Source organism: Canis lupus, chromosome 10, assembly GCF_003254725.2.
Source record: "Canis lupus dingo isolate Sandy chromosome 10, ASM325472v2, whole genome shotgun sequence".
Taxonomy (NCBI): Eukaryota; Metazoa; Chordata; class Mammalia; order Carnivora; family Canidae; genus Canis; species Canis lupus.
Window position 1 is genome coordinate 38,245,463 of NC_064252.1, and position 27,971 is coordinate 38,273,433.

The 27,971-nt window shown below is 45.1% G+C and overlaps 1 protein-coding gene across 1 annotated transcript; it reads right to left on the minus strand.

Annotated features, from left to right (window-relative positions):
- Positions 1-14,281: 14,281 nt before the first annotated feature.
- On the minus strand, positions 14,282-24,073 carry ECRG4 (ECRG4 augurin precursor). The gene is made up of 4 exons (XM_025462932.3): positions 23,911-24,073; positions 19,896-19,943; positions 17,749-17,906; positions 14,282-14,664 (listed from the first exon to the last, which is right to left on the minus strand). Exons 1-4 carry the CDS (start codon positions 23,987-23,989, stop codon positions 14,509-14,511), a joined length of 441 nt encoding a protein of 146 aa, XP_025318717.1. The 5' UTR covers positions 23,990-24,073; the 3' UTR covers positions 14,282-14,508.
- Between the last annotated feature and the right edge of the window lie 3,898 nt (positions 24,074-27,971).

The window sequence follows — 27,971 nt, forward strand, 5'->3', positions numbered from 1 at the left end:
GGGGGTACCGAAAAGCCCTGGGGTTCAGAATTCTTTTAGCTTGTTATTTGCTCGTGGCTAGAATTCTGGAATTCTTTTGACTTTCATCCCCATGGTTTTCATAAAGATTTTCCGGAGATAAGGAAAAGGGGAAGAAGGATCATGTCTAATTTTCCCTAAGGATAAGGGTTATGCATCCAGGGAAATAATGTAAGCTTCAGATGGAGCATGTAACTGTCCAGGGAGAGAGGAGAGTGGTACTGAAGAGCCTGGAGATGGACAGGTGAGTGCTTAGATGATGGTGCCCCCTGCATTTCAGGATTGGCTCCTGACCTGGACGTTACTGTGGGGGTACAACTCCTCTTCCTTCGATGACCGTGAGTGAGCTCAAGCAAGGTGCACATGACAGAGTCAGAACATACTGGATTTCAGTATAAAGCCGGGCCCACTGGCCCTGAGGAGACTTGCAGCAGCCTGGCTACTCCATGGGCCCTGCTGGAGCCTCCAGTCATGGCCCTGGATGGGCTCCCTCTCACGGTTCTGAGTTGTACTGTGAGCCTGACCTTGTTCTCAATGTCGACGTTTTATTGAGTGAAATGCTGGTCTGGCCCTGGCAGTGAGTGACAATTTGGCCTCATAAGGGAGGCTGTGGGAAATCTGGGAAGTCCTCAGTGACTTCCTGGGGCAGAGGAGGTTTGCATATGAAGGTGATTTGTGTGTATCAGGTAGACTCTGTGGCAGATTGTTATATTTGATAGGGAATTGAAACATTGCATTGCCCTGAGAACTGTTGACCACAGTATCTGAGGTGGAGATGCACACTGCTTCAAAGAGCTTTGTTCTAATTATCAAGATTAACCTGCTTATTTTCTCTGTAGTAAAAATTCTTGACTGTGGCCTGTTTGTACCTTAGGCACACTGGGGAACCAGGGTCATTTTTATCTACAGTTGTGTTGTGGGCAGGAAAAGTAGGGATTTCATTATCAGAAATCTTAATTTTTTTTTTTCTGCTTTTGGGTGGGACACATTTGGCAGGACTGGCATGATTTCCCTCTCCCCAGATTAGTTAGGCTCTGATAAAACCACAGCAGTTAGACCCGTTGACTCATGCCTCCTGAGGGCAGGTGTTGGCAGGGAGAACAGAGTACTCCTGCTGTGATTCAAAACAGTTCCGTTTTCTCTCCTGAGCATACTAAGCATGACATTTTTCTCTGCTCTTTGCTGTGAATACTGGGCTTAGTTCCTAAAGATAAAACTCACAAAATTGTGGGGTCCCCCTATGATGGGCTCCCCCTGGATTTTAGACAACTAAGACTTGTCTGCACCGAGCCTCCAGCAGTTTGACAATTACAGTTCAGATTTTCCTCCTTCAGCCCTTGTTCACTCAGAGCCGACTATTCCAGTAAGTTGTAACTCTGTATTTTTGCTTATCAGTCTTCAATGTGAGGGATGGCAGTTTGCCCCGTGCCTCTTCTTGTACCTAAGAAGAGATGTTGGTTTTTTCAGTTCTGCTTTTTAGCAGTTAGGACAGAGGGATGACTTGCAAGCTCCTTCAGTGTTGGCAAAAGGGTTCATTCAAGAACTTTAATGCTTTTTAAAAGTCTTGCTGTTTGGGTGCATTTTGAATTTTGTGTTTCTGTATTTTTTTAAACGTTTTATTTGAAGTGAAACCAATATGTCTTGGCATAAAGACCCAGGATGCAGGAGTCAGAAGAGCTGGCTCTACCATTTACCAACCAAGGAAGGTCAGTTTGTAAAGAAATAGAGTTAAAGAAAAATGCAAGGAGGAGACTTCTATTTCCAAGAAGATGGAGTAGACAGACTCCCTTTTCTTCCCACTAAGTACAATTTAAAATCCTGGACATTATATGAAAAACACATGTAGAAGGACTTGGGAAGTGACTAGGTGTCTCAGGACCTGAGGAGGGATACAGTGGTGTCATGGGTGGACTTGTGTCCCACCCAGAATTCACATGTTGGATTCCTAAGACCCTCCACCTTGAAATGTAGGCTGTATTTGGAGATAAGGTCTTTAAAGAGTTTATTAAGTTAAAAAGGCGACCTTTAGGGTGGAACCTAATCATGTGACTGGTGTCCTTATAAGGTGGAAATTCAGACAGCGTATGTGTGCACGCACACAGGAAAGACCATGTGAGGACATGGCAAGCAGGTGGCCATCTGAAAGCTGAGGAGAAAGACCTCATGAGAAACCAAATCTGACATCTTGATCTTGGATTTTCAGTTTCTGGGTCTGTGAGAAAATGAGTTGCTGTTGTTTAGCCGCTGGTCTGTATTTTGTTATGGCAGCCTGAGGAAACTGAGTGGTGGTGAGTTCCCTGGGTTTTCCTTTTGTGTCATATATCCCAGATTTGAGAAGCCGGCAATGCAGAAATGCCAATGGGCACAGCCAATGTGCCTGAAACCTGTTCACTGTAGCAAACGTACCAGGAAAGGGGCAGCCTAGTAAGGCAGAAGGCTTCCAACAGTAATGGGTCTACTCCAGCCAAACATCATGTGAAAAAATTACAGCGTACCCCACCCCCCCTTCCTGCCAGCAAAGGCCAAGTGGGGCCTGAAGTTCCCCTTGCCTGGCTGTAACAAGATGTGTCAACCTCCTCCCCACCACTCTCCCTGGTAGTATCCGAGAAGGACTGAGCGGGAGCTAGGAACCAGACAGCCTGATCTAGGACTTGCATCTCCAGTGAGTGGCGATGGCCCCATCTTCATGATGTCTGACCATGTGAGGGTCCTGGACCTCTACCCCCACCAGCAGTATTGACATGCCCCTTTCTCTTTTCACTGGGGTGGTATCAGGGGAACCCTAGTGAAGAATCAGGACTTTCAGCACTTTGATCAGTAGTTACAAAGCAATCCCACTGGGGACCGCTTTGCAGTACTAATGAGATGCCTCTATCCCCTTCCAGCCTGATTGTCATTAGTGGCGACCCAGTGAGGAGCCTGGACTATCCCCAGGAAACAATAAAGAGCAGTGCTCCCTCTCACCCAGGAGTGGTGTCAGGCAAGGCCTGCCAAGGCCCAGAGTTTTATCTTACAACATTCAGCCAGGTTGCATGTCATACTAAGAACCAAGATGATCTCAAGTGGAGTAAGAAGAGACAACAGATGTTAGAATTATCTGACAAATACTTTATTTTTAATTTTTTATTTGAATTATTGTTGAAACACACTGTTATATAGTTTTGGGTGTACAGCATAATGATTTGGCAATTCTGTACATTACACTATGCTCACAAGCGTAGCTACCATCCCGTGTGTCACCATTCAGTGGATGCTACTTCAGTACCATTGACTATATTACTGATGCTGTACCTTTCTCATCCCCACCTGACAAATATTTTAAGCAGGCATCATTAAAACACTTGAGTGAGAAATCATAAACCTGCTTGAAACATGAAAAACAGAAAAATTCAGCAAAAAGGAAGTATAAAAAAATTACATGGAATTTTAGAAGTGAAAAATAACCAAAATAAAAAGCTCTGTGGATGAATTTAACAGCAGAGTGGAGACAACAAAGGGAAGACTCTATGAACTTGAAGATGAAACAATAGAAATTACCCAGTCTGAAGAAGTAGACTGAAAAAAAAGGTGTGTGGAACTATAACGAAAAAATGGATCATGTCATTGGAGTGCCAGAAGAGGAGAGGAAGGTGGAACTGAAAAAAATATTCCAAGAAAAAGAATGCACAATTTCCTAAAGTTTCCAAAGCAACATAAACCAACAGATTTAAAAATGCAAAGTGAATCCTAAATAAGATAAACCTAAAGGAATCCGTGCCAAGATACATAATAATAATCAAACTGAAAACTAAAGCCAAAGGCAAACAGTCTCCAGGGCAAAGGGAAGTGACACATCGCCTCTAGGGGCAAAACAATTAGAATGGCCATGAGTTTCTCATCAGAAACCATGGAGTCCATGAATAAATGGCACATTTTCCAAGTACTGGAAGAAAAAAACTGTCAATCCAGAATTCTATATCCAGTGAAAATATCCTTTAGAAATGGAGGGGAAAGCATTCCTTCCTCTCTTATGAAGGAAAACTATGAAAGTTTTAACAGCTGACTCATGCTAAAAGCATGACTAAAGTAAAATTATTTAAACAAAAAGGAAATGATAAAAGGTGGAACCATGGAGTATCAGGAAGGAAGAAACATGGAAAGAGCAAAAATATAGGTATATGTAATAGGTTTTCTTTCTCTTAAGTTTTCTGAATTATGTTTGATGATTGAAGCAAAAATTTTAACACTCTTGTGGCTTTCAATTCATTTAAAGAAAGCAACTGTATATAAATGTTGGAGGAGAAAATGTTTCCATATTACACTCAAACTGGTAAAAGCTGATACCAGTAGGTTTTGAGAAGTCATGTGTATATATAATGTAATATCTAGAGTGGCCACTGAAAGTTATACAGAGACATACCCCAATGTGCAAATAGAATTGTAAAACAAACAAACCCACAGGAAAGTGGGAAAAAGGAAACAAAACACAACAAGCAGAAAACAAGAAATAAAGGCAGAGACTTAACATGATAATTACATAATTACATTAAGTGTAAGTGGCCAATAACACCAATTAGGAGACATCAAGAGAATGTAGGAAACAGTTGGTACAATTTTGTACATAAATTTGACAACTTAGATGAACTAGACCAATTCCTGGAAAAACCCAAACTAACACAATTTATTCAATATGAAATGCATAATTTGAATAATTATATAAAATTCATAATACCCTCCTAAAATACCTCCAGGCCTAGAAGATTTCACTGGAAAATCCTACCAAATGTTTGAAGAATTCACATCAATTCTAGAATTCACATCAATCTCTTCCAAAAACTAGAAGAGGAAGGAACACTTCCTAATTTATTTTATGAGGCAGTGTTACCCTGCCATCAGAACCAGGCAAAGATAGTACAAAAAAAGAACTATAGACCAATATCCCTCACAAATATAGGTACAAAATTTTTATTGAATATTTAAGTGCAAAGATTTTAAATAAAATGTTAGCAAATTGAATTCAACAACATATAAAAAGAACTATGTACCATGACCAAGTGGAACTTATTCAGGAAAACAAAGCTGGTACCATATTTGAAAACCCTGATCAATATATTCTGCTTATAAAGGCGGAAGAAAAAAAATCCCATGATGATTACATGATGCCAAAAATCCAATGATGTTAGGTATTCCAGCTATATCATGGTCTGATGCTGTGTGCTATCTTTCTGACAAAACTTGAATTTGAAAGATTACTTTTAAATAAAAATTTTAATAAGCATTGAAAAGGATTAAATAAGAATCAGTAGCTAAAAATGGAATTTCATTAATCAAGTATTAATGAAATAAAATTTGTTGAAGGTATACGGAAAAGATATAAGTGAAGGTGATAACACCTGATTTTCCTATTTTAAAGGTGATGGTGAGGTTGCAGTGATACAATATAGGAATGTGAGGAGGAATGAAGATAATTGTGTTTATACTTCCCACTATAGAACCATGACTGAGTCAACTGGCCAGCTGGAAAGGTCATGGATGGACAATTAATCAAAATCACCACTCTTAGTTTCTTTTTTTTTTTTAAGATTTTATTTATTTATTCATAGAGACACAGAGAGAGGCAGAGACACAGGCAGAGGGAGAAGCCGGCTCCATGCAGAGAGCCTGACGTGGGACTCATCCAGGGTCTCCAGGATCACTCCCTGGGCTGCAGGCAGCGCTAAACCGCTGCGCCACCGGGACTGCCCATCACTCCTAGTTTCACAGATCAAATGGCAGGAGGAAAATTTACCTGTTATCAGAGCAATTTAAGAACACTTTGTCAGCGTTTCTATCAACATTTGGGCTTCTTTGGTATTGGATGCTTATTTACGATGTTCTATTTCACATTTCCTGGTTTATTTGCACAAAGTTTGTTTCTCAGCAAAGAAAGAAAAGGAACTGGAAATCAGGAATAGGATGAGAGATCTAAATTTAAAACAACAAAAAACTAGCCATGAATTACATCCAGTGCATACACACATCCTTTGTAACAGTCGACTCCACACATTTTGTTCAGAATTACTGCATCTGCATCTTCCACTGCTTCTCCACCTCTTTTTAATGCTGATGGTCACTGCAGTAGCACCTCTTAGTGTTTTTCTCTGTCCTCTCCCCAGGCCGTTTTATGTTAGGTAGGGTAGGTATTTATTTACATGAAAAGAAATGAACTTTCAAGGAAAAGACACAGCTTTTATAAATCCAGATTTCCTAGATATATTTGCTTTTCCCTCCAATTACTACAATATGTTGTAGAAGCAGAGTAGATCACATACTACTAGAAAAGTAGTAACAAGACTTCCTTGAAAGTTTATTTAGTGGTCTGAGCCTGAATGGGGTGTATTTCTTTTAGTTCTAACTTTTCTACCGTTATCTAGTCTTTCCTATGCCCTTATGTATATACGCTATTAGTTTTACGAGAGAAGGAAGTTTAGTCAAGAGTTTCAGAGGAATCAGGTGCTAGATCTCACAAGGGCTCAGCAGGGATGGAAAAGTGAATCAGTGTTGTAGAAGAATCACCACTGGATATCCCATTATCTCAAACTTTAAGAAACTAATCTTCAAGTGCAGAATTTTCAATAAACAGTCTTCACAAAATGTTCACTCACCCTGGTGGAAACACTTAACTTTGTGAAGCAACCCATTCCATGTTTGGAATTTTGAGCTAAAATTGGGTTCTGGTTGTGCCCTTGGGGCTCTCCAAGAACAAGACAAAGACTTTTTTCTCCTAATAGCCCTTCAGATGTTTGAAAATGAGCAGTCTGGTCACTCCAGGCATCTCATCTACAACATAGATTCCTGATCATCCTCCCCCCTGATGCCCTCTACTCAGTCTTTAAAAAGATGGGGTGGGGTGGGGGTGGATAGCAATGTCTGGGCACAGGCCATCCTTCCATTTTTATTCTTTTTATCTTTTTAAAATGGCAATTTTTGCCCTTTGTTGAAGCTTTATATGAAAATAGTTGGTTTAAAAAAAAAAGAAAATAGTTGGTTTATAAAATCCTGGAGAGTAAATCTGATCCATAAAAGAAGACAATATTTCTTTATCTTAAAAGGGACATTTAGAGAATTAGGTGGTATGATGTGGAAAGCACTTGATCAAGGGCCTCTGACCCACCCAGACTGGCCTCAACTTCTCACCAAGTTGTCACCCTTGGTCACCTGAGCTTCTGCTCAGAAGGCAGCTGGCTGTCAGTGCAATAGTTAAATGAGGAAAAAGTTCACTATTTCCGGTCTGAGTCCAGGTTCAGAAAACTATAGGCCTATGAGATACACTTTGGAGGGAGGAGGTGGACACTGCCATGGGTAAATAGGGGTAGGGACAAGAATAAGCTAAATTAGGTGGCCCTTATCCTGGGGAAGAAGGAGAGAGATTACCCCATATGGGAAGGACCCCCAAATCTGGGTTATAACTCCTATTCTGATCCTTAACTCACTTTGTATTTTAGGAGGTGTCTATCGTCCAACACTTACGGCTGTTTTCCTCATTTGTAAAAATGAGACTAGATCAATTTCTCCTTTCCAGAATGTGGTCAGGCTCCATCCAGCCCACATGGAAGAGCAATTACTCTGATGGGCTCTGTGCTAGGCTCTGGGAATTCAGTGATTAGCAAAAGATAATCATGCTCTCTACTCTGGAGATTACAGTGCAACAGAGAAAGAGGTCTGTCAGATACTGGTCCACATGATAACTTTCTCTCAGGAAATGCTAAATCACAGCACTATAGCACAGCCTGTGTGAGGAAGTGGACTTGGAAGAACCAGGGAGGGGGAAATGACAACACTGAACCCTGAAAAAAGTCTGGGAGTTAACTAGGCAAAGAAGGAGAGAGAACCTTCCAGAGGAGGGAGTAGATGGCATGCTAAAGGGATTGAATGATTGGAGTGGCTGAATCACAGAGCAAGGCAGGAGAAGGCTAATGGGAGAGGCAGGGGCTAGACTTCTTACGACTCCACGTGTATTTTCACCTTTAACCTAAGAAAATCAGGAACTTTCACTCTGAATATACTGTAGGATTTGGACTGGAAATCCCTTTTAATAGAGTTTCATGAACTTGAATGGGGAAAAAATATTAAATTTTTTTTACTATCCCTTTACTCAAATTTAGCCTTTTCTTTAATTATAAACAACAAACTGCAGTAGTCTTAGCTCTTACTTGGGATGTTGTCATGCGTACAAATCAGATACGGCATCACATTATACTTGTGATGAATATCTCAAAATACTTTCACTACTGTCAAATTACCATGATTGTGTACCTGTCACCAGATTTTGTTACTTATAGCATGAGGAAACACACTTATTGCTATATCACAAATTTGTCTTTTAAAATGTTGGTAACTTTATCCTATAATTGGTTTCACTCGTAATCCTATATATTTTACATATTAAAAAGCATTATGCTTCAAAGAGATTCCTAAACACATGAAAAAAGTGAAGAATGTCTGATTTGAAGTAAATGACCAAACAGGAGTTCTATTTCTAGTAGCATGTCAGATTAGATAACCTGAGTAAATCTCCAATGAGGGCAAATAAAATACTGATTATAATTTATAAAATCTGTCTAGATGTATCTCTTAAATGATACAAAATAAGGAATCCACTTGTATGGATAAATAAATAAACCCACCACACTGAAGAAGGCAGTGAGAATACTTTCTTTCAAACAGCTGGGTTGGAGTGAGTGGGCTGGTGGGGAGAGAAGATCCATGAGAATCTTAACCTCAAGGTGTCCCTGTGTAGTCTATAAATCCACATGTGGAGAATTTAATCTACAGTGGTCCCAGCTTGGTAAGACTTCCCCTCCCCTTGCCCCTCCACTCAAGGACACTAGTAAAGGCAAATGCAAGTGCCCCATGGAAGAATTCAGTTTAAGTCGGGCATCAAATGTTCTCAACCAAATAAAGCTCTAAAGAAAATGGGCAGGAATTAGATGTTACATAAAATCAAGATGACATCATGGGTGAAAAACAATGAATGCAAGGCAGGTGGTAACAGATCCACAAAGACTTCTTCAGATACTGGAGACAGCAAACAATATAAAAGAAGTTTAATACATTTAAAGAAATAAAAAATTGAAAATCTGAGCAGATAACCAGAGACATAGATAACATATATTTGAAAAAGAAAGGTAAAACATAATTGAAGTTTATATATTTGAATAACATTTTTTTGAAGAGATAATAGAATGGAGAGGAATATTCAAAGAAGTAATGCGGAGAACTTTCCAAATTTGTTGAAAGACACTGACCCCCAGATTAAGAAAGTCAACAAACCCCAAATAATGTCAATATTTATTTATTTATTTATTTATTTATTTATTTATTTATTTATTTATAGCACATATAGCGCGTATATATGTATACCTAGCTGTAGGAGATAGCAGACAAGTAGGTTACAAAAGACTGTTGGAGGGACAGTGTCACGCACAGAGAAGTGATAGATGAATAGCAAAATTCTTAATGTCAACAATAGAAACCATAAGAATCATCCTCAAAGTGCTGAGTAAACAACCAAAAATTCTGTACAAAGTGAAACAAGGGAAAGTGCCAAACTTGAGAGTTTCCCACCAAATGACCCTCAGTAAATGGATTCTGAAGGATGTAATTCTATCCAAGGGAAAATGACTGCAGGTGTGCCGTCTGAGCTGCAAGGAGAAATAGTGAACCAAGGTAACTATGTGATATCTAAACAAACTAATGACTATATATGAAACAAAGATAAACTGTTGGGAGAATAAATCAGGCTGGACTTAAAATGCCAAGTTCCAACTGCTCAGAAGTTGAGAAAGGAGACTGAAGAATAAGGTTTGCAAGGTCCTTGTGCTGTCCAGAAGAAGACCATGACTACTGAGTGCCTGTCGTGTTGTCAAATAGGCATTAAATAGAGCAAACGATAATAGAATAGACCCAGTGTATGCCTTCAAAAGAAGTTAAGGGAGAAGAATAAACCAAAGAAAACAAAGCAGTCCAAAGGAAGGCAAGAAAAGAAGAACAAGGGGAACAGAATAGGTGAAACAGAATGAGTCAAAAGTTCAAAATATGAAGCACCTGGGTGGTTCAGTCAGTTAAGCCTCTATCTCTTGGAGCAGGATCTCAGGGTTGTGAGGTCGAGCCCCAGGTTAGGCTTTGCACTCAGCACAAGTCTGCTTAAGATCTCTCCCTCTCCCTTTGCCTCTCCCCCCCACCTTGTGCTATAAATAAATAAATAAATAAATAAATAAATAAATAAATAAATAAATATCTTTCCAAAGCGTTCAAAATGTGATGTTAGAAATGAAATTGTTAATCACAATAAGTTTAAGTAGGCTAAATTCTCCCATTAAGATCTTAATAGTTATGCCATATTTTAAAAACAAAATAAATTTCTGCTATGTACTCTTTACAAAAGACACACATAAAGAACACAGAAAAAAGGCTAAACTATGGAAAAGATATACCAGGCAGTTAGATATACCAGGAAAATATAGTTATATTGATATCAAAGGAGAATTCAGGCAAAATGCATTACTGGGAATAATAAATTTGCTACATAATGATCAATGATTCCTCTGACCAGGAAGATGCATTGATTTTAAATTTGCGTATACCCTGTAAATTTGTGTATAGCCTCGAATGACACCAGACTGAGAGAATTAAAGGAGAAACTTGTCAAAATTCCATCATCATAGTAGATTTTAACACATTTGACAGTAATTAGTAGATCAAACAAACGAAACAGTAAGAAAACAGAAAAATCAAGCTTGAACTAATGGACTTGACTGCATCTGATGTCTGGAAAAGACACAGTCCTTTTGAGCACACATGGAACACTTGCTGGGGCCGACACACAGGTACATAAAGCTGACCTCAGTATAGTTCAAAGGACCAGGATCTGACTCTAGTTGGGTTTTTAAAAAATATTTATTAAAAAAATGTTTTTACCACAAAGCAGTTAAGTTAGTAAACAAAGCCAACACAATAATTTAAAAAATCCATTCACTTGGAAATTTAATAACACATGTAATAAACTTAAGGGTCAGAGGAGAAAATATAACTGAAATGTGATGATTTCATCATCTTAACTTTTCGCATCAAACTCATGGGATACAGTTCTTGGAAGGAAACAATATTAAAAGCCTTCAAAAAATAAGAAGGTTCAAAATAAAGCTAAGATCTAATATAAATCAAAGGCCCACAGACGTAAAAGGAAGGAAATTAAGAGAACAGAAATTCATGAAACAGAGAAACATACAAAAGAACAGATCAACAAAGCAAAATCTTCAAGTTTGAAAAGATGATTCACTTTTTTTTTAAAGACCTGAGTGGAATGGAATGGGAAAAAAAATAAAACCACAGATGCTACAGTGAAAACATGTAAGAGGATACCAAGAACAACACTAGAAATTTTTTAAAAAGATTTTATTTATTTATTTGATAGAGAGCAGAAGCAGGGGAGAGGGGAGCAGGAAAGGGAGAAGCAGGCTCCCCACCGAGCTGGGAGCTCAACACGGGGCTCGATCCCAGGACCCTAAGATCATGACCTGAGCCAAGGCAGAGGCTTAACTGACTGAGCAACTCAGGCACCCTATACTTTAAATTTTGATAGAATGAATGACTACCTAGAAAGATAGAATTTAGCAAAACAGATCAGGAAGAAACACAAAATCAGAATAATTCTTTACCTATAAAAGAAATGCAGTTGATAGGAAACAATATTACCTCAAAGAAAACACTGCATTCAAACGGCTTTATCCGAATGCTACCAAACAGGGAACAGAGCATTCCATTCCTACACCGAATAGAAAAGAAACCCTCTCATTTTAAGAGGCCAGAATAACCGTGATATCTAAATGGATAAAAACAACCAGAAAAAAACACTAAAGCCAACCCTCTCATGAGCATGTGTACAGGAATTCTGAACACATCCAACCAGATAAGTAAAAGCAATCATGATCAGGTTAGGTTTCACTCCAGGGATTCAATTCATAAATATTAGAATTTTGTTAATTGATTAACAAAGAAATGTGGTATCATCTCAACAGATAAGGAAAACAGAATTTGACATCCATACATGACATTTAAAACATTTCTTAGCATATTGTTTAAGCCAGCAGGATAAATAGAAAAGTCCATTTCCTTAACTTGATAAATTTCCTTAATTTGACAAAAGACATCAACAAAAATCATCCAGCAAACATACTGTATGGAGGAACACAGCAAGATTGAGAACAAAACTAAGATGCCCTCTCCATCACCTCTCCCTCCCTCCTCTTTAGTTTTGCTGGGGCTTGAGCTAGCCCAATAGTAGGCAAGAAAAAGAAACACATTTAAAAGGTGAGAATGTGGGGCAGCCCGGTGGCTCAGCGCTTTAGTGCCACCTTCAGCCCAGGGCCTGATCCTGACCCAGGATCAAATCCCACGTCGGGCTCCCTGCATGGAGCCTGTTTCTCCCTCTGCCTCTCTCATTCTCTCTCATTCTCTCTCTCCTCTCTCTTCTCTCTCTCTCTCACTCTCTCTGTATCTCTCATGAATAAATAAATAAAATCTTAAAAAATAAAAATAAAGGGTGAGAATGTAAAATAGGACAGCCACTGTGAAACACATGGGTGGCAGTTCCTCAAAAGAATTAAACAATTGCCATATGATCCAGCAATTCTACTTCTGGACACCTACCCAAAAGAATTGAAAGCAGGGACATGAAGAGGTAGGTGCACACCCATGTTCATAGCATTATGCACAGGACAAAAAAAAAGGGGAGAAGTAACCCAAGTGTCCATTGAGAGATGAATGGATAAATAACATGCCATACAAATGCCCATTGGAATATTATTCATCCTTCAAAGGAGGGAAATTTTTTTAAAGATTTTATTTATTTATCATGAGAGGCACAGAGAGAAACAGGCAGAGACACAGGCAGAGGAAGAAGCAGGTTCCCTGCAGGGAGCCTGATGCAGGATTTGATCCCAGGATCCCAGGATCACACCCTGAGCTGAAGGCAAATGCTCAACCACCAAGTCACCAGGCGTCCCCAAAGGAGAGAAATTCTGACACGGACTACAACATTGTTGAATCTTGAGGACATTACACTAAGTGAAATGAGCCAGACACACACACAAAAAAATGTATGGTTCCACTTAAATGAGGTACCAGCGTAGTCCTGCTCATAGAGACTGACAGTGGACTGGGGGCTGCCAGGAGCTGGGAGGGAGGGCTGTCGGGGCTAGATTTTCAGTTAGGGAAGATGAAAAAGTTCTGGAGATGGATGGTGGTGATGGGCACAGTAATGTGAAAGCACTCAATGCCACTGAACTATACACTACACCTAAAAATGGTAAATTGTATGGTATGAATACTTTGTGAAAATTCTTAAAAGTTGTAAGGATTCTAAAGGAAGGAACAAAATTACTAGAGGCAGATGTTATGAGTGTCCATAAACATCACTCTCCTGAAGCCACTACTTCCTACTAAGCCGGCTTTTTTTTTTTTCTAATTACTCATGATTTGTGAATGGAGATGTATTTCAGGGACTATAAACAAAATCACCATTTTTCTGAGAAAGAACAAAAAGTTTCCATCAGACTGTCAGAGGGGTCTGTGACCCACAAGAGTGTAAGACCATTTTGAGTGCTCCCCAACCTCCGCCACAGCTCTGTGGGCATCACACAGGCTGTGACCTGACTCCCTCCATCAGCAATGCCTCATGACCTCCTCCTAACCCCCTCTGCCCCCCACCCTACCTTCCTCCCTCCCTCTCCTCACACCCACCCCACTTTTCTCTTTCATCCACTCAGGTTGTTTAAAGACTACGTAAAGTGTGTTCTTAAATATTTCTTGAATTCATTGGCGAAGCTTTAATTCTTTTAAGAGAAGCGAGGCCTTGAATTCACCCAAGCTTCAGCTTTTTCCTTATTACCCTTCATTTCCTGCATGATCGACTTAAACAGGCCCAGCGCGAGCTCAGGGCCTGGGGCCCAGCAAGGGCTCCAACACCTGTGGGATGATTAGACTACTCCAAGCCGTGTTCTGTGACCTTAAATAACTTCTGACCAGATTCTCTCGCTGGCTTCCTACCTTGCGTTTAGCAGGGGCAGAATTTTAACCAACCAAAGACCCCTGCTCAGTGCCATGGTCTGCCCGGGGGGTGGCGGGGATCCCGGCAGGGTAGGGGTAACAGAGAGCTGCCTCTTGGATGAGGCTCCGACTCTGACAAAATCCAGAGAATGAAAACTGTGGCCAGCCTGCTTCCCAACCGAATGAATTCTGAGACTTCTGTTTTTAACAAACTGCTTTTATTTCTATTTTTTAAATGAAATGCGATGTTAGGCACTTGCATGAAATATCAAAGGCATTTATATTGTTTAACTCTTCCTTCCTGGCTGCAGAAAGGGGGTAGGCAAGATCTGCTGGAGTAAAGCCCAGCGGAAGCCACGTGGTGCAAGGCAGCCCAGTGGGTCACCTCCGCGGCCGGGGCGCCGAGGGCCGAGGGGTGGTTGGTCAGTAGTCATCGTAGTTGACGCTGGCTCCGTGCCTGAAGCTGTAGGGGCTCTGGGGACCGATGGCGGCGTCCTCGTCATAGTGACGCTGGTAGTAATCATAGTCGTGCCCATTTCGATCTCTGTTCAGCCAGTAAGTGATGTCATCTTCAAATTTCTGGAGAAAAAGAGAAAAGCAGAGAACGGATTTAAGGACACGCACCCCCCCACCCCCCCAGACCACATCTTATCTCTGGCTTTTCTCTGTGACAGCTTTTCTTCAACCATGAACAACTCTTACCAAGAACCACTTGGCTTGATAGCATGGAGGTCAGCAGACAGCTGAAGAGCACTGGTAAAAGCCCTTGCCCTCAGGACAGGGCCCATCCGAGCCCCTGTAAACATTTGCCCTTTGAGTTCTTAATGTACCCAACACTTCAATATTTTTCTCTTTTTTGGGGGAAATAAAATGGACATCTCTCAAAGATCGCAATAACTTGGCCTGCCCCCTGGGCACGGTACACCTCTTCCTGCACACATCTTGCAGACATTGCCTTCTCTCCCCGCCCCGTCCTGTCGCCTGGCCCCTCAAGTGCACGGCGTAGATGCTCCGTAAGTTAAATCAGCCACTGTCCTGGCGTGTTTCAGCCGCACGACCTTGCAATGATGACCTTTTATACCCATGGCGTTGTTCGAGCGTGCACGGCTGCACTTCTTCATTCCACAAACCCTGATTAAATGGGCCCAGCCCGTCAGCTCTGTGCTTGGCACTGAAGGGCCACCCGAAGTAGGACACAGTCCCTGCCTTCATGAAGCCGACAGCTGCTGAGAGTCACATGAAAAGAGACAGTGGCAGTGAGCAGGGATAAAAGGGAAGGGGGAGAACTGAATCGAGTGAGAAGCAAAGAAGGATTTTCAGCTTTACAGCCGGGGTAACAGGTCTTTGCTGTCGGTGCCTCTCTTAAAAGAAAGACTAATTCTTTGTCGGTAGTGAAGGCACAGGATGAACGTAGATGGGCACTTGCACACGACTCTGCCGACGACTTGGTTCGAGGTTTGGCGTGAGGCCGAAAAGGTGGGCACAAGAGAAGGATGACCTAGGGAGCTTGCAGGGTACCTACAAGTTTGGGTCCAATTTTTCTCAAAGTGCGCCCAGTGCACCCCTGCATCCAAATCTCTTGGATGCTATGAAGTGCATGTTCTCAGGCACCCGTCCACACTGCCTGGATGGAATTTTCCGGTGGTTGGGTCGCAGGAATGCATTTAATAAGACTGCCGGGTACCATGAGTATTTGGGCACTCCCTGAGGCCGGAAGGCCCGGCCTCGCCCACGATGCGGTTCTCTGTGGCCACCCGCTTCAGGTGAACCCTGGGTCAGCCTGTGCCACGCTGGTGAGCGCAGTCTGCCCCTCCTCTGTTTGCTGAACCCCAGGGGCTCTGGCCTCTGCTCAGCCCTCCTTCTGCCTCAGCCAGGAAAGTGAGAATGTTTGCTTTCCTCACAACATTGCAGCAAATCATCTTGCTCCTTGGTTCTTGGCATTTTATAATCTTGTTTGAAGTTTTGGCAAAACTCAGACCTTGAAATGTCAAGGGTTTCAAGAAGTTAAAAAATTGTTCTATGAGCACAGAAATAACACAGACTTATATTTTACAAATCGATACATGGGAGTGGGACAGAGTCAAGGGGGGGATCGTAACTCCATTGCCAAAGACAACCACAACTGACACTTTGGAGTATTTCCTTCTAGTCTCTTCTGTGAATATTTAGTTATAATCTTATGGATCCTCACCTTATTCTCACCTTGTCACCACTCGTTATTTTAGCCATTTCCATGCTACACTTTTAATACCCATTTTCAAGGACTGCATCAAAGAAATACAAATTACTACAAATGACATACCATTTTCATGTTTAAGCAAGTACTTTTTTTGTTTTGTTTTGTTTTAATTTTCACTGAGAATTCGAGGTGGTGCTGAAGATGCCAGAAGACTGGTGCTCTCACACGTGACTGCTGGGAATGTGCAATCCGACAAGCCTAAAGACCTGCGAGTGATTCTACCTTTTGCCTCAGCTACTCCACTGGGAAGAACACAACACCAAGTACGAAACAAACTACACACGAAGATGCGAGTCATAGTACCTGCCTTCTGGGTGGTTATGACCATAAGTGAATTCATATAAGTGCTTAGATTCCTGCCTGGCACGGAGTCTAGATGTAGGTGTTTAGCTTTTTGCACAGGAAGATACTTAGGGAATAACCAATATACCCAATGGTTGGGAATGGGAAGGAAACTATAATCCCGTTACATGACTGCACTTTATGCAGCCATTAAAAATGAGGCTTCTAAAGAGTTTAATTTTTTTCCATCTATTGCAACATCTTATACATCCTTGATGCACAGTATGAATCTTGGGCCATTTAGAAGAGTATTTCCAGATGCCCCTGCTGGGAGATGCTGCCCGTCATCTGCCCCCACCCCCCTGGGGCATGGGGTGGCGGGCTGAGTGTTCTCCAGGCCGCCGAGCCTCCAGGAGAGCGCTCCGCTAGCGCCGCCCTGCTGGGCACTCTGTACACTGGCTTTTGTGCAGCCGGATCTGCCAGCTTGCTCTGCCGCTGCCTCACCTGTACCTCCCCGCTGGGAGTCTGTCACTGTAAACACTCTTTTTCCTTGACTTAGCGAAGACATCCATTCTGAGGCACCTCCCTGCCTGGACCCATGAACAGAATGGAACCAACTTTCCCTGCAAATGCATTGCCAGATTTTCCGGAAAACATCTGCAAAGACCCATCTCTGTTAAAAAGTCACTTTTCATCTCTTCCCATTGTCCACAGGGGTCTTTGCATCGATCTTGTTGTTTCTGACATATGGGGGAGGTAAAGCTGCAAATTTTGGGGGGAGAGGAAGTTATGAGTTATTTTAAAGACACCCAGGCAAAACTATGCAGATACATTACATCGGATTCTGGGATGAATTTAAGTCCCTGCCATTTTGGACGACGACTTTTCTGGAATCCCGCTTCCCAGTCGTGTTGGAAGAGATTCCCATTTGTTTGTGGTGTGATGAAAAATTCCAGCTGATATCCCTATATCCTGATGGAAATGTTATCCGGTGCCTGGGTAGCACCTGGCATACAATGGGGACTCATCCTTTGGAGTGTGTTACGAAGGCTAATTTTCTGTGCCCTATTTCCCCACCAAGCTGCTGTCCCCACCACACTGCCCTGAAGGGAGTCAGGCCTCCAGGAGGCGGGAATACCCACCGCTTCGTCGAAACCCATATAGAGGAACTGCTGATACCACTGCTGGACCTCTGGCCGAGTCCGGTCCCACAGCTGTCGCTTCTGGCGCTTCAGGCCGCTCAAGAATTCTTTGGCCTTGCTCTCGCCCACTGCCACATTAGTCTTAGCTGGAGCAGGTGCTGAAATGATCAATTCCCCACCCCCCAAGGTAGAAGGAATGATTTCTTTTCTTATTGAGGTGAGTCACTAGTATCTATCCCAGACCCCAAGCCCACCCTGCAAGAGATGGTTTTGATTCTGAAGTTCATTCTTACATCACATGGGATAAAATACAGCTTCCTGTCACTGGACTCCATGCCCCTTGGCAGTAAGTTCTCCATTTGGGTGCAGCCCTATAAAGGGGCACAGGCCAGCCCCCAACTTCAAAGGTACAAGGGAGAGACAAAATTTTAGCCCATCCTCTGCAGCTACTCACCAGGCCTAGACCCCAGTCTCAGGCAGGGGCTGGCGGCTTACCCCTTAGGTGTTTAGAAACAACTATCCAGTTGTATGGCCACACAAGTGGATACTCCTTATATGTGCGAGCATGAGGATGCCATGCTTGCTCAGGAGACCAGGAAGAAAAGAGAATGAAAACAATAGCTCTGGGCCCCAGCCCAAGTTGGTGGGCTGGTGAGCTCTCAGGCTGGGGAGCTGGGACAGGCCCACCTTGGGCTACCATGTGTGGGCCTCACAGATCATCGACGATTTGACTGAGTCTTGGAGGGTACTGGTATACACGGCTTCTCCCAGCATCTTCCCACTGTGGTCACAACTGTTTAAAAGGCACCACTTCTGCAGGAAGTGCTCAGGAGAAGGAGCTGTGCCGCTTGGCTTATCCCTGCTCTCCATCCCCTCATCTAGCAAACTGGATTGACAGTCCCCATCTTGGTGTTGTTACGAAGGCCGCATGGACATTGGGAGAGAAGCTCTATGAGTCCCTTGGTCACATGGATAGAGCAGCAGTGGATTTGTTTCCTCACTTCCCGTTCAGTTCAGGGTTTGTTACAACTCTTTGCACATAGTGGGTGCTCAATATGTGTTTCTAGGCTTGACTTGAAAAAAAGCTGAGGATGTGCATCAGGACTCAGGAGTGTCTTGGTGGTCCGTGCTTTCCCACCTCTGACAGGCTGGCCCTTCCAGAGCTTCCATCACCCCAAGTGTCCTGGAGGAGTGTGCTACCTGGCACGGAGATCAGGGATTGGCCAGGGCCTGGGGAGCGGTTGGAAATGCTAAGGAAGATGCTGGGAGCTCCCTCAGGAGCCCTCTGCCCCTATGAGGGGCCCCAAGTGCTCGGCACCTGAGGAATCTCTGGAGGGGGCTGCGGAGCGTGTGACTAGTATGAGGGGGCCCCGTGATCAGAGAGCAGACTCCCACCTGCCAGAACCGCTCTTAACTGCGTGGGGGTGGGAGGGTGGGGCTGAGGAGAGACAAACACGGGATCAAAGGCTCACACCAGAAATGTGGTCCCACTCCTGATTTTCAAGAGCTAGACAACTTCTTTATTTTACAGGCAAAGGTGACAGTTCCGAGGGGAGCTGGCCTTCGCAAGACCCCACGATCGGTCCAACTGATCTATCTGATTCTGGTGAGCCCGGGACTCAGAGTGCCTGGCTCCCAGCCTGCTCTGCTTTAAACATCTTGCCGCTGCCACCACATTCATCATAGGAGTATTTTTTCGCAACAGGTGTTAGTAACAAAACAGTTTTTTCTGTGCCACCCTGCCCCAGAGGGCTAATTAGACACAGAACACCAAATAGTGCTAATCCGAGTCTACCTCACTGATGGAGGTTTGATGTTCTCTAGAGGATATGCTCTAAATTCAGATAAAGGGCATCATGGTTCTAACACACAGAGCATTCGATTAACACAGTAGCACTGTTTCTTTTATTTTGGAGTCCACACCGACAGCTTTCAGGAAAACAATCTTCAAACACTTACTGGTAATAATATTTACCTAATAAAATACCACACACATACCCACAGACGAAGCCCTTCAGATCTGCCAACCTTTCAAGGAGTAAACACTTCCGATTTTCCAAATACAAGACCCCAGTGAGCACACTCAACATGGCCTTTCACTGGGATCCATTAAGAATGCCGCCCTTATCCGTGTGGGGTTTGCTTACCTTCCCGCTTCTGAAGCAGCAGCTTGAGTTTATTCCCACTTATGCCACCTAACGGAAAGAAGATAGAAATCAGGTCAGAGTTGCACTGTACACTTTAATTTCCCAAGTGCAAAAATCAGAGCTGGAAAAAAAATCACCACGCGCCCCCTCTCCACTTGGCAACCTGGTGGTATCATGGTTTTCATGTTTGCTGCATTCCATGTCATGCAGGAAAAGCAATTCAGGCTGCCTGTGGCTCATACCGGTGACCATGACCATGGCTGATCAGGGGCGCTAGGATTTGAGATACTCCCTGGGAGAAATGACATTGTTCTTTTAGCTCCTTACATATACCTTACGATGAGGCCACCTGTCATGTGTACCTTCCTGCAGACTCTCCCTTTTTTTGTGGTAGAGCAAATGGAATAGTGATCCCCCTAAATTTACATCCACCTAGAACCTCTGAATGTGGACTTATTTGGCAATAGGGCATTTGCAGGTATAATCAAGGATCTCATTAACTAACTAAAATGAGGTGATATCACGCTGGCTCTAGAGTGGGCTCTGAATCCGATGGCTGGGATCTTTGGAGGCAAGGGCGAGGGTACAGAGAAGGTAGCCATGTGAAGGCAGAGGTGGGCAGCTATCAAGAACTCATGCTGCCACAAGCCAAGGAATGCACTTTAGTTCTTTAAAAAAATCCAGCCCAGTTTTACAGCTTACCTGGATTATCTTCCCAGTTTGGCATCATTGGTACCATTTGCTGTTATTTATATTGAGTTCTGAAAGTATTTCTAATCAGCCTAAACATCTGAATCGAAAACCTGGCCTGGTAGGACACCCTCCTCCTCCTGGTGAGCAGATGTGAGGATCGGTAGACACCTCTGATCCTTAAGCGCTATACATAGGTGCAAGGCTTATCCGGTGAAGGGGTGTCTAAAGCACCCAGGAGAAAAGCCCGACCTCCTAAATAACGAGCAGAGCATGTTCAGGTGTAAGGAGATGGTCTGGCCCCAGGATGGAGGAAGTGGTGTCCTGTCCACCTTTCACGGCAGGTCCTTAACCTCCCTGCCCATGGACAGGCCCTAATGCCTGTGTTTGCTTCTGCAAAGATAGTTTCCTGGGAATAGGAGCCATAGTTTTTGCCAGACTTTCAAAAAGTGTCTGGGACACAGATAAGATTAAGAACCCCTCCTGCTTAAAGAATTGACTATGTAACTGGGGGATAAAGCCACACGTGTGGCCAAAGGCCACAAATTAGCTGCCTGCAGCTGAGCTTTACCTGGAGCTGTGTTTTATGAGTGCACCCAGTGTTTAAAAAATCTGAATTTGAATGCTCTGGGCCCAAGTCACTCAGCACACCCCCATGGTCCACAAAGAGCCTATTAGCCTCTGTAGGCATCTGGATTTGAAGGCTACCCAACTGCCTGTAGAGGGGATGTGCCAGCCAGGGAGCATGGCTGGGAAGAATCTCTAGGAGCCAGGGAATTTTTTTTTTTTTTTTTTGGTACATCATACATTTATTACCAACAACCGTCTCAACTCCAAAATTTGGCACAGGGATTAAAAATAAGCATTACTAGTCACTTTCACTAAGAATGCACAAACTTTGTTAAAAATTTACCAAGCCTTCAAATGATTTGGCTACAGATATTTATAATATATACATTTTAAACTACGTTAACTGATACAGTGGAATCTGATCTGAGAAAACGAGTCAGCAAGTTGTTTCCAGAAACACACTTGGGCCATAGATTAGGGCATAAAGTAAGGTTTCCAACACCTAGGCAGCCACCCCAAAGATGGGGTGAGTCACCCCAAAGATGTTCCCCATCAAGAGTACGTAAGCAGAGATGAGCCCTTGACGGGGCTCCTGTAGAGAGGATTATTTAATTAGATTGGAGGGAGACTACTCTTAAAGGCTGTACTTCCCATCAAACCTTAAGAGTCAATAAAGAAATCTGTGAATACACTTGCCAAAGCAGACAGATCCACTCCTTGCCACTAATATTAGCGTTTATTAATATCTTAACATTTGTCCATCTTTTAACAACAGCGTGGCACACACAGAATTAAGTATCGTCCGCCCATCTGTTTGCCTTCTGTAAAAGCACTTAACATTAAGTGAATGAAATGTGGCCTGATGTTGAAATAGACACTGGATTCAGGCATTGATGAAGTCGTTGCAATTTCTAACAGCAAATGTGTCACTGCAGTTCCAGAAATGAAAGCCTCACCAAATCTCAGCTGTACAAAGGAAAGGCTCGGGAAAATCCTAAATTGTGAATTATTAATGTGGCCACTGTGCCAATTACTACCCACTGAAGTATAAATATTAATACATATAATCAGATACCACATTAGTTTGAGGGGGAAAAATGAAAAAATGAAGAGCTGTGAATTTTTTCCTACAGAATGGATTTTTTGGTCCCAACATCATCAGTCACTACTTCTAGATGGTGATAACAGGCACTCTTGAATTTATTTAACCTGACATTAGATCTCCCAGCAGATGCAGAATTGCAGGATATCCCTTTGAAGGTGCTAACTATTAATAAACTGCTCAAGAAGGAGCAATGATCATTTTCCCCATGAAATGATTTTGGAGGTCATAAAGAGCCACCTGTGGGACTCGGTGTATAAGGATTTTCATTTTATGTCATAAGAACTTTCACACTCCAGCTCAATGATGATACTATTTTACCTGACACTGTTCGCCCTGTTTTTCATATGAGTGAGGTAAGACACAAGTCTGAAAAGGAATGGCTTTGGCAGGTGCTCACTCGCTTATAAGCATGTGCTTCTGGGACGCCTGGGTGGCTCAGCGGTTGAGCGTCTGCCTTCGCTCAGGGCCTGACCCCGGAGTCCCAGGATCGAGTCCCACATCGGCCTCCCTGCATGGAGCCTGCTTCTCCCTCCGCCTGTGTCTCTGCCTTTCTCTCTGTGTCTCTCATGAATAAATAAATAAAATCTTAAAAGAAAAAAAAAAGAGGATGTGCTTCTGAAAATGGGAGGAACGAAGTAGGAGAGGTGGATCAATCACATAATTGATTAGCCCCCCCTGTGGTTGTAATTTAGAAGGAGAGCAATTCTCTCCAGTGGAACAGGTCCCCTGCTATTGGGGCGACCTGGAGCTTTGGCCTCAGGACTCCTAGAGGTGGGCTTCCTCCCTCTCTTCCACCTGCAGTTTTCTTTTCCACACCTGTTTTGAATAAGCAAGCACAGAAGCCAAGCTATGAAGGGTGTCTCCCAGTCATTAGCCAGCTACTCTGCAGGGGCAAGAGCACCAGTCTTGCATGTTGGGCGAGTATTCCGTGCCTTCCAGTGAGTCCCCTTAGCAGGAGATCCGGGATCACCCTAGGCCTCTCCGAGTTGTGAACGGTGACCCTACAAGTGGAAGGCAGTGTTCGCAGGCCAGAACCCTAAGGCCGGGTCTGTGGACTCCGGGTTCAGATGCCTGCACCAAACTGCTTCATTTGGGGGGATTTGTACGAATACGCTCATTTTATAGGGAAGGAACCTGGAATTTTCAACCGATTCGCTGAGGACTCCAGGAAGCACAGAAGGTGAAGCGTTTCTCCTTTAGGAGCACCTCCCCGGGCGGGAGGGGAGGCCTGGGAACGGCGTGGCAGACCTGGAACTTGAGTCGGTTGGGGAGCGCCTGGCAGGGACCTGCCGGCCTGCAAGAGCCTCTGCATCGCGGCGCTCGGGGCTCCCCCACCCCCCACCCCCGGGCCGGCGCGCCTCCCGCCGCCGCTCGCGTTACCCCCCGCCCCCGCCCCTTAGGTTCGGTCCCAAACACTTCTTGCCGCCCCCCGCTTCCGACCGTGACCCTCATTCTTTCCCAAGGTGAGCACGCGTGCCGGAGCTGCCCCTGCCCCTGGTCCTCCGTGTGCGGGGCAAGCGCGCCACCCCCACCTGTGCGCGGGCCACACCCAACACCCTGTGCCCCGGGCACTGGCCCAGGCTCGGCCGGGTCCCTCCGCCCTGGCCGGTGTCGGATCTCCCTCCCGCGCCCCGCCGCCGCCCCGCTTACCCGGGCCCAGGCACAGCAGCAGGAGCAGCGCCAGCGCGGTCAGGGCCAGGACGGCGGGCCGCGCGGAGGAGGCGGCCATGGCTGCGGCGGGGCCGGAGGGACAGCGCGCACCTGCAGCCGCCGCCAGAGGACTGGGCGCGGGGACCCGGGCGCGGGCCGGCGGGTGCTGCGTCCCTCCTCCCGGCCGGGGCGGGACCTGCCCGGGGCGCCGCCCCTCGGCTCCGAGGCCGGGGAAGGGGGGCGCGACGGGCTCCGGGCCCCGGGCCCCCGGCCCCGGCTCGGGGTGCTGCCCCCGCCCCCGCCTGCGCGTCCACCGCGGCCTTAGGAATTTCCCTAATTCCCGCGCTGCGCCTCGGGGTGCTTTTGGCGGTGCTGCCTTTTGTGCGATTTTGAAAGGCTCCCCAGTCTGGGTTCAGACCTGCAGGTCAGGAAGACTTCGCCCCCAAACCGCCCCGATCGAAACCAGGCACTTGGGGAACTCCTAGGTGTTCGCAGGACAAATGGGTCCCTGTGTGCCCCCTCCCCCCGGTGACCTGGGCAGCTTACGAGATACTCACGGGGGCGGTGGCTCAGCGGTTGAGCATCTGCCTCGAGCTCAGGGCGTGACCCCCGGGTCCTGGGATCGAATCCCGCATGGGGCCCCCCGCACAGGGAGCCTGCTTCTCCCTCTGCCTGTGTCTCTGCCTGTGTCTCTGCCTCTCTCTGTGTCTCTCATGAATGAATGAATGAATGAATGAATAAATAAATAAATAAATAAATAAATAAATAAATAAATAAATAAAATCTTTTTTAAAAAGATACTAAAGGGAGACCCAGTGAGCGGCAGAAGTGCCCCCCTCCCACCAGTGCCAGGAGCAGAAACGCAGAGGACGCATGGGCAGGCAGTGGGGGGTGGCGAGAGAGAATTAAGCCAGAGTTGTCCCAACTGACCTTAGCTGCTCACCTGCGTTTACCAAGTGGCCATGAGGCCCCATTACCTTTAGGGGCCCTTCCCGCCTAGGATCTGCTCTGCGCCCAGCGAGGTTGCTTCTGTGCTTCGGCTGGTCAGCGCTCTGCCCCCCCCCCGCCCCCCTCCCGGGCCGGGATTCGCTCTCCGAGGGACGCAGTCGGTGTAGCCCCCTGCGCGGTGACCAAGCGGCACCTTAGTTCTAGCGAACGTGTGGAGGGTGTCACAGAATCACCAGGACTTGTGCCAGAGAGAGCTGAAAGGCCGGGTCATGCACCTCACCATCGATGGGGGGGGGGGGGGTGCTCACCAACCCTGGGGGAAACTGAGCGGTCAGGGCGAACCGAAAAGGCCCAGTAGCAAACCGCGGTGAGTGTCCTTGATTTTAACCCCGGGCAAGACATGTATCAGCAGGAAGAAAACCAGAGCAAATAAAAAGCCAGGGCTCTGTTTGGGTTGGTCTAGAACATGCATTAAAGATGTTAATTGTGGTCTCATTTCTCTTGTGGGCATCACCCCCGCCCCCTGCCTGCTCCAGATCTCCAGAGGGATGTGCTTCTAACTTAGTGCTCCTCATCTCTTCACTAGGGGCTGATCAGCACCGACTTCTTGTGGCCAGTAAGACAGTGGCCACCTCCCTGGACACTTTCTTTTTTCTGTCTTATGGATGCAGACCTACATTTCCTCCCCTCACCCATCCCTTCCCCACTTCAGCTGAAAATGCGGAGCAGTGATTTTATTTTCTCCTAATTCAAAGATTCCAAAGGGAAAAAAAGGTCTGCTTTAATCAGCTTAGACAGTTGGGGCATTTGAAAACAAACTGAATATTGAATCCTAATGTTTTATGAGGCTATATTAAAAAAAAAATCCAAACTTTGATTTAAAAAGAAAAAGAACACTGATGTAGAATTGATCAAATTAAGGATCCTACAGAAAATAATTTTTAAATAATTGCCGTAGATGGGAAGAACCTTTCCTGAGATCAGGCTCCAATTCCTTTGCCCAGGGAGCTCATTCATGTGCCACCTCCAGCCACCATCCTGGGCCCCCTGGGACCAGCAGCACCTTTCATGGGGTGGGGGTGGCGGGCTGTGGTGAGAAGACATTGCCAGAAGAGTGTGCGGAAGCTCGGCTTACACCTTCTAACCACGGTGATAACCAAGCAGATAAAAATGATCACATTTACTTGCAAAACAAGAATGGTTTCCAGAAGACTTTATGGTTCCTGGAAAAGTGGGATATTACACATCCCAAATTACGACAAATTTCTCCATCTCTGCCAATCAAAGAGACAGCCTCTTTAGGGAAAATTTGTATTGAAATATAATGTAATACAGAAAGGTATGACAATCAGATATATGATATCATGATCGGGAAATAACTTTATCAACCCGCCAGGGGCCCCTCCCCATCACCTATCAGTCATGTGCCATGGTAGTTTGGTTTGAAGCAATCGTCTTTTTTTTTTTTTTTAAACAATCGTCTTTTAAAAACATTTTAGGGGCATCTGGGTGGCTTAGTTGGTTAGGGGTCAAACTCTTGATTTCCAGTCGGGTCATGGTCTCGGGGTCATGGGATCCAGCCCCAGGTAGGGCTCCATGCTCAGCAGGGAGTCTGCTTGAGATTCTCTCATCCCCTCTGCTCTGACCTTCCCCAGCCCTGTGTTCTCTCTAAAACACAAAATGTCATTGATGTTCAATTTTCATTCTCTTAAAAAAGAATACCCTCAAAATAAAGACTTACAGTTACCAACAGGTAGATATTAATGAATAAAAAGAGTTATTTAAAGGCATCTGATTCATGACTGTGTCATTTGAATCCAGTTCTGTTCGATCCTGTCTCAATGTGTATCTCTCAAAATGCCCACTGGACATCCTTCACCTAGACCATATTCCAAAGGGAGGTGTCCTCGGCTCCTGGGTTCTTGTCTGCCTTCCATGCTGGTCGTGACTTCTTATCACCACCGATGAAACAGCACCCTGCTCCCGCAGCTACCTGTCCCCATGTTCTTTGGTCCTGTTCATGCGTGAGTGGCCCAGGGTTCCTTGGATCCTGCGTGGTGGGATTTCTGCATCTCTCCCACACACACTTGGGATGAGTCAGCTTCCTGGGGCCAGGAAGGCTGGAGCCCTGGTGGCCATGGCTTCAGCTTCCATAGAAGGTTCCTGGGTGTGATGGAAGAGTTCAGGTTCCCCATGAAGTCAAGAGCCCTTTGCATAAGCAGTGTTTTGTGGGTGGGAGCCCCCCACTGTGGCCTCCTTGGGGGCGGCTTGGCTGGGGAGCTCCGGCCAGAGGCACCTGTCAGCTCCTGAGAGCCACGTTCCTCTCCAGTGGTTTACTCAGCAGCACGTGCCAATTCTTTTTTTTTTTAAGATTATATTTATTTATTCATGAGAGACACACAGAGAGAGGCAGAGACACAGGCAGAGGGAGAAGCAGGCTCCATGCAGGGAGCCCAGCGTGGGACTCGATCCCGGGTGTCCAGGATCATGTCCTGGGCCAAAGGCGGCACTAAACCGCTGAGCCACCCAGGCCGCCCTAGCACGTGCCAATTCCAACCACACAGGAGGCACTCGTGAGAAGTCCTTTTCTTCCTCCTCCCTTAAATTCCTTATCTGCAGCTCAAATGCGGGGCTCCCCATTCTCTCTCTGCTACAGCTGCTCCCGTTCCTTATTCCAGTGTTTCTTGAATTGTGTCAAAAAGTCCCAAGATGCCTGTCAATGCACGTTCCGGGGTCAGATGCCCAGGAACTCTGGTCTAGTCGATCTTGGACAGGCCCCAGGGATCTGCCTGTGTTGGAAGAAGCAGCCTTCCCCCCATTCACCAGAGCAGCCTCGGGGGCTTAATCTCAGCCATTTGGCATTTGGCACAGCAGCAGAGAACAGAGGCTTTGGGTTCCAGTTCTTTCCATGTTTTGCACTAACGATGTACATAAATCACATGTTGTCTGTGGTTCCTTAAAATTCGAGGAATATTATCCAGTGTGTTGATGCCAGAAGCCACCGGCATGGAGCCTGACGTGCAGTGAGCCCCTGAGAATCAGGAGGAAGGGTTATCTTTGCCAGAACTTCCTGGTGACCACTCCTTACCCTGCAGCCTGGGCCTGGAGCTAAG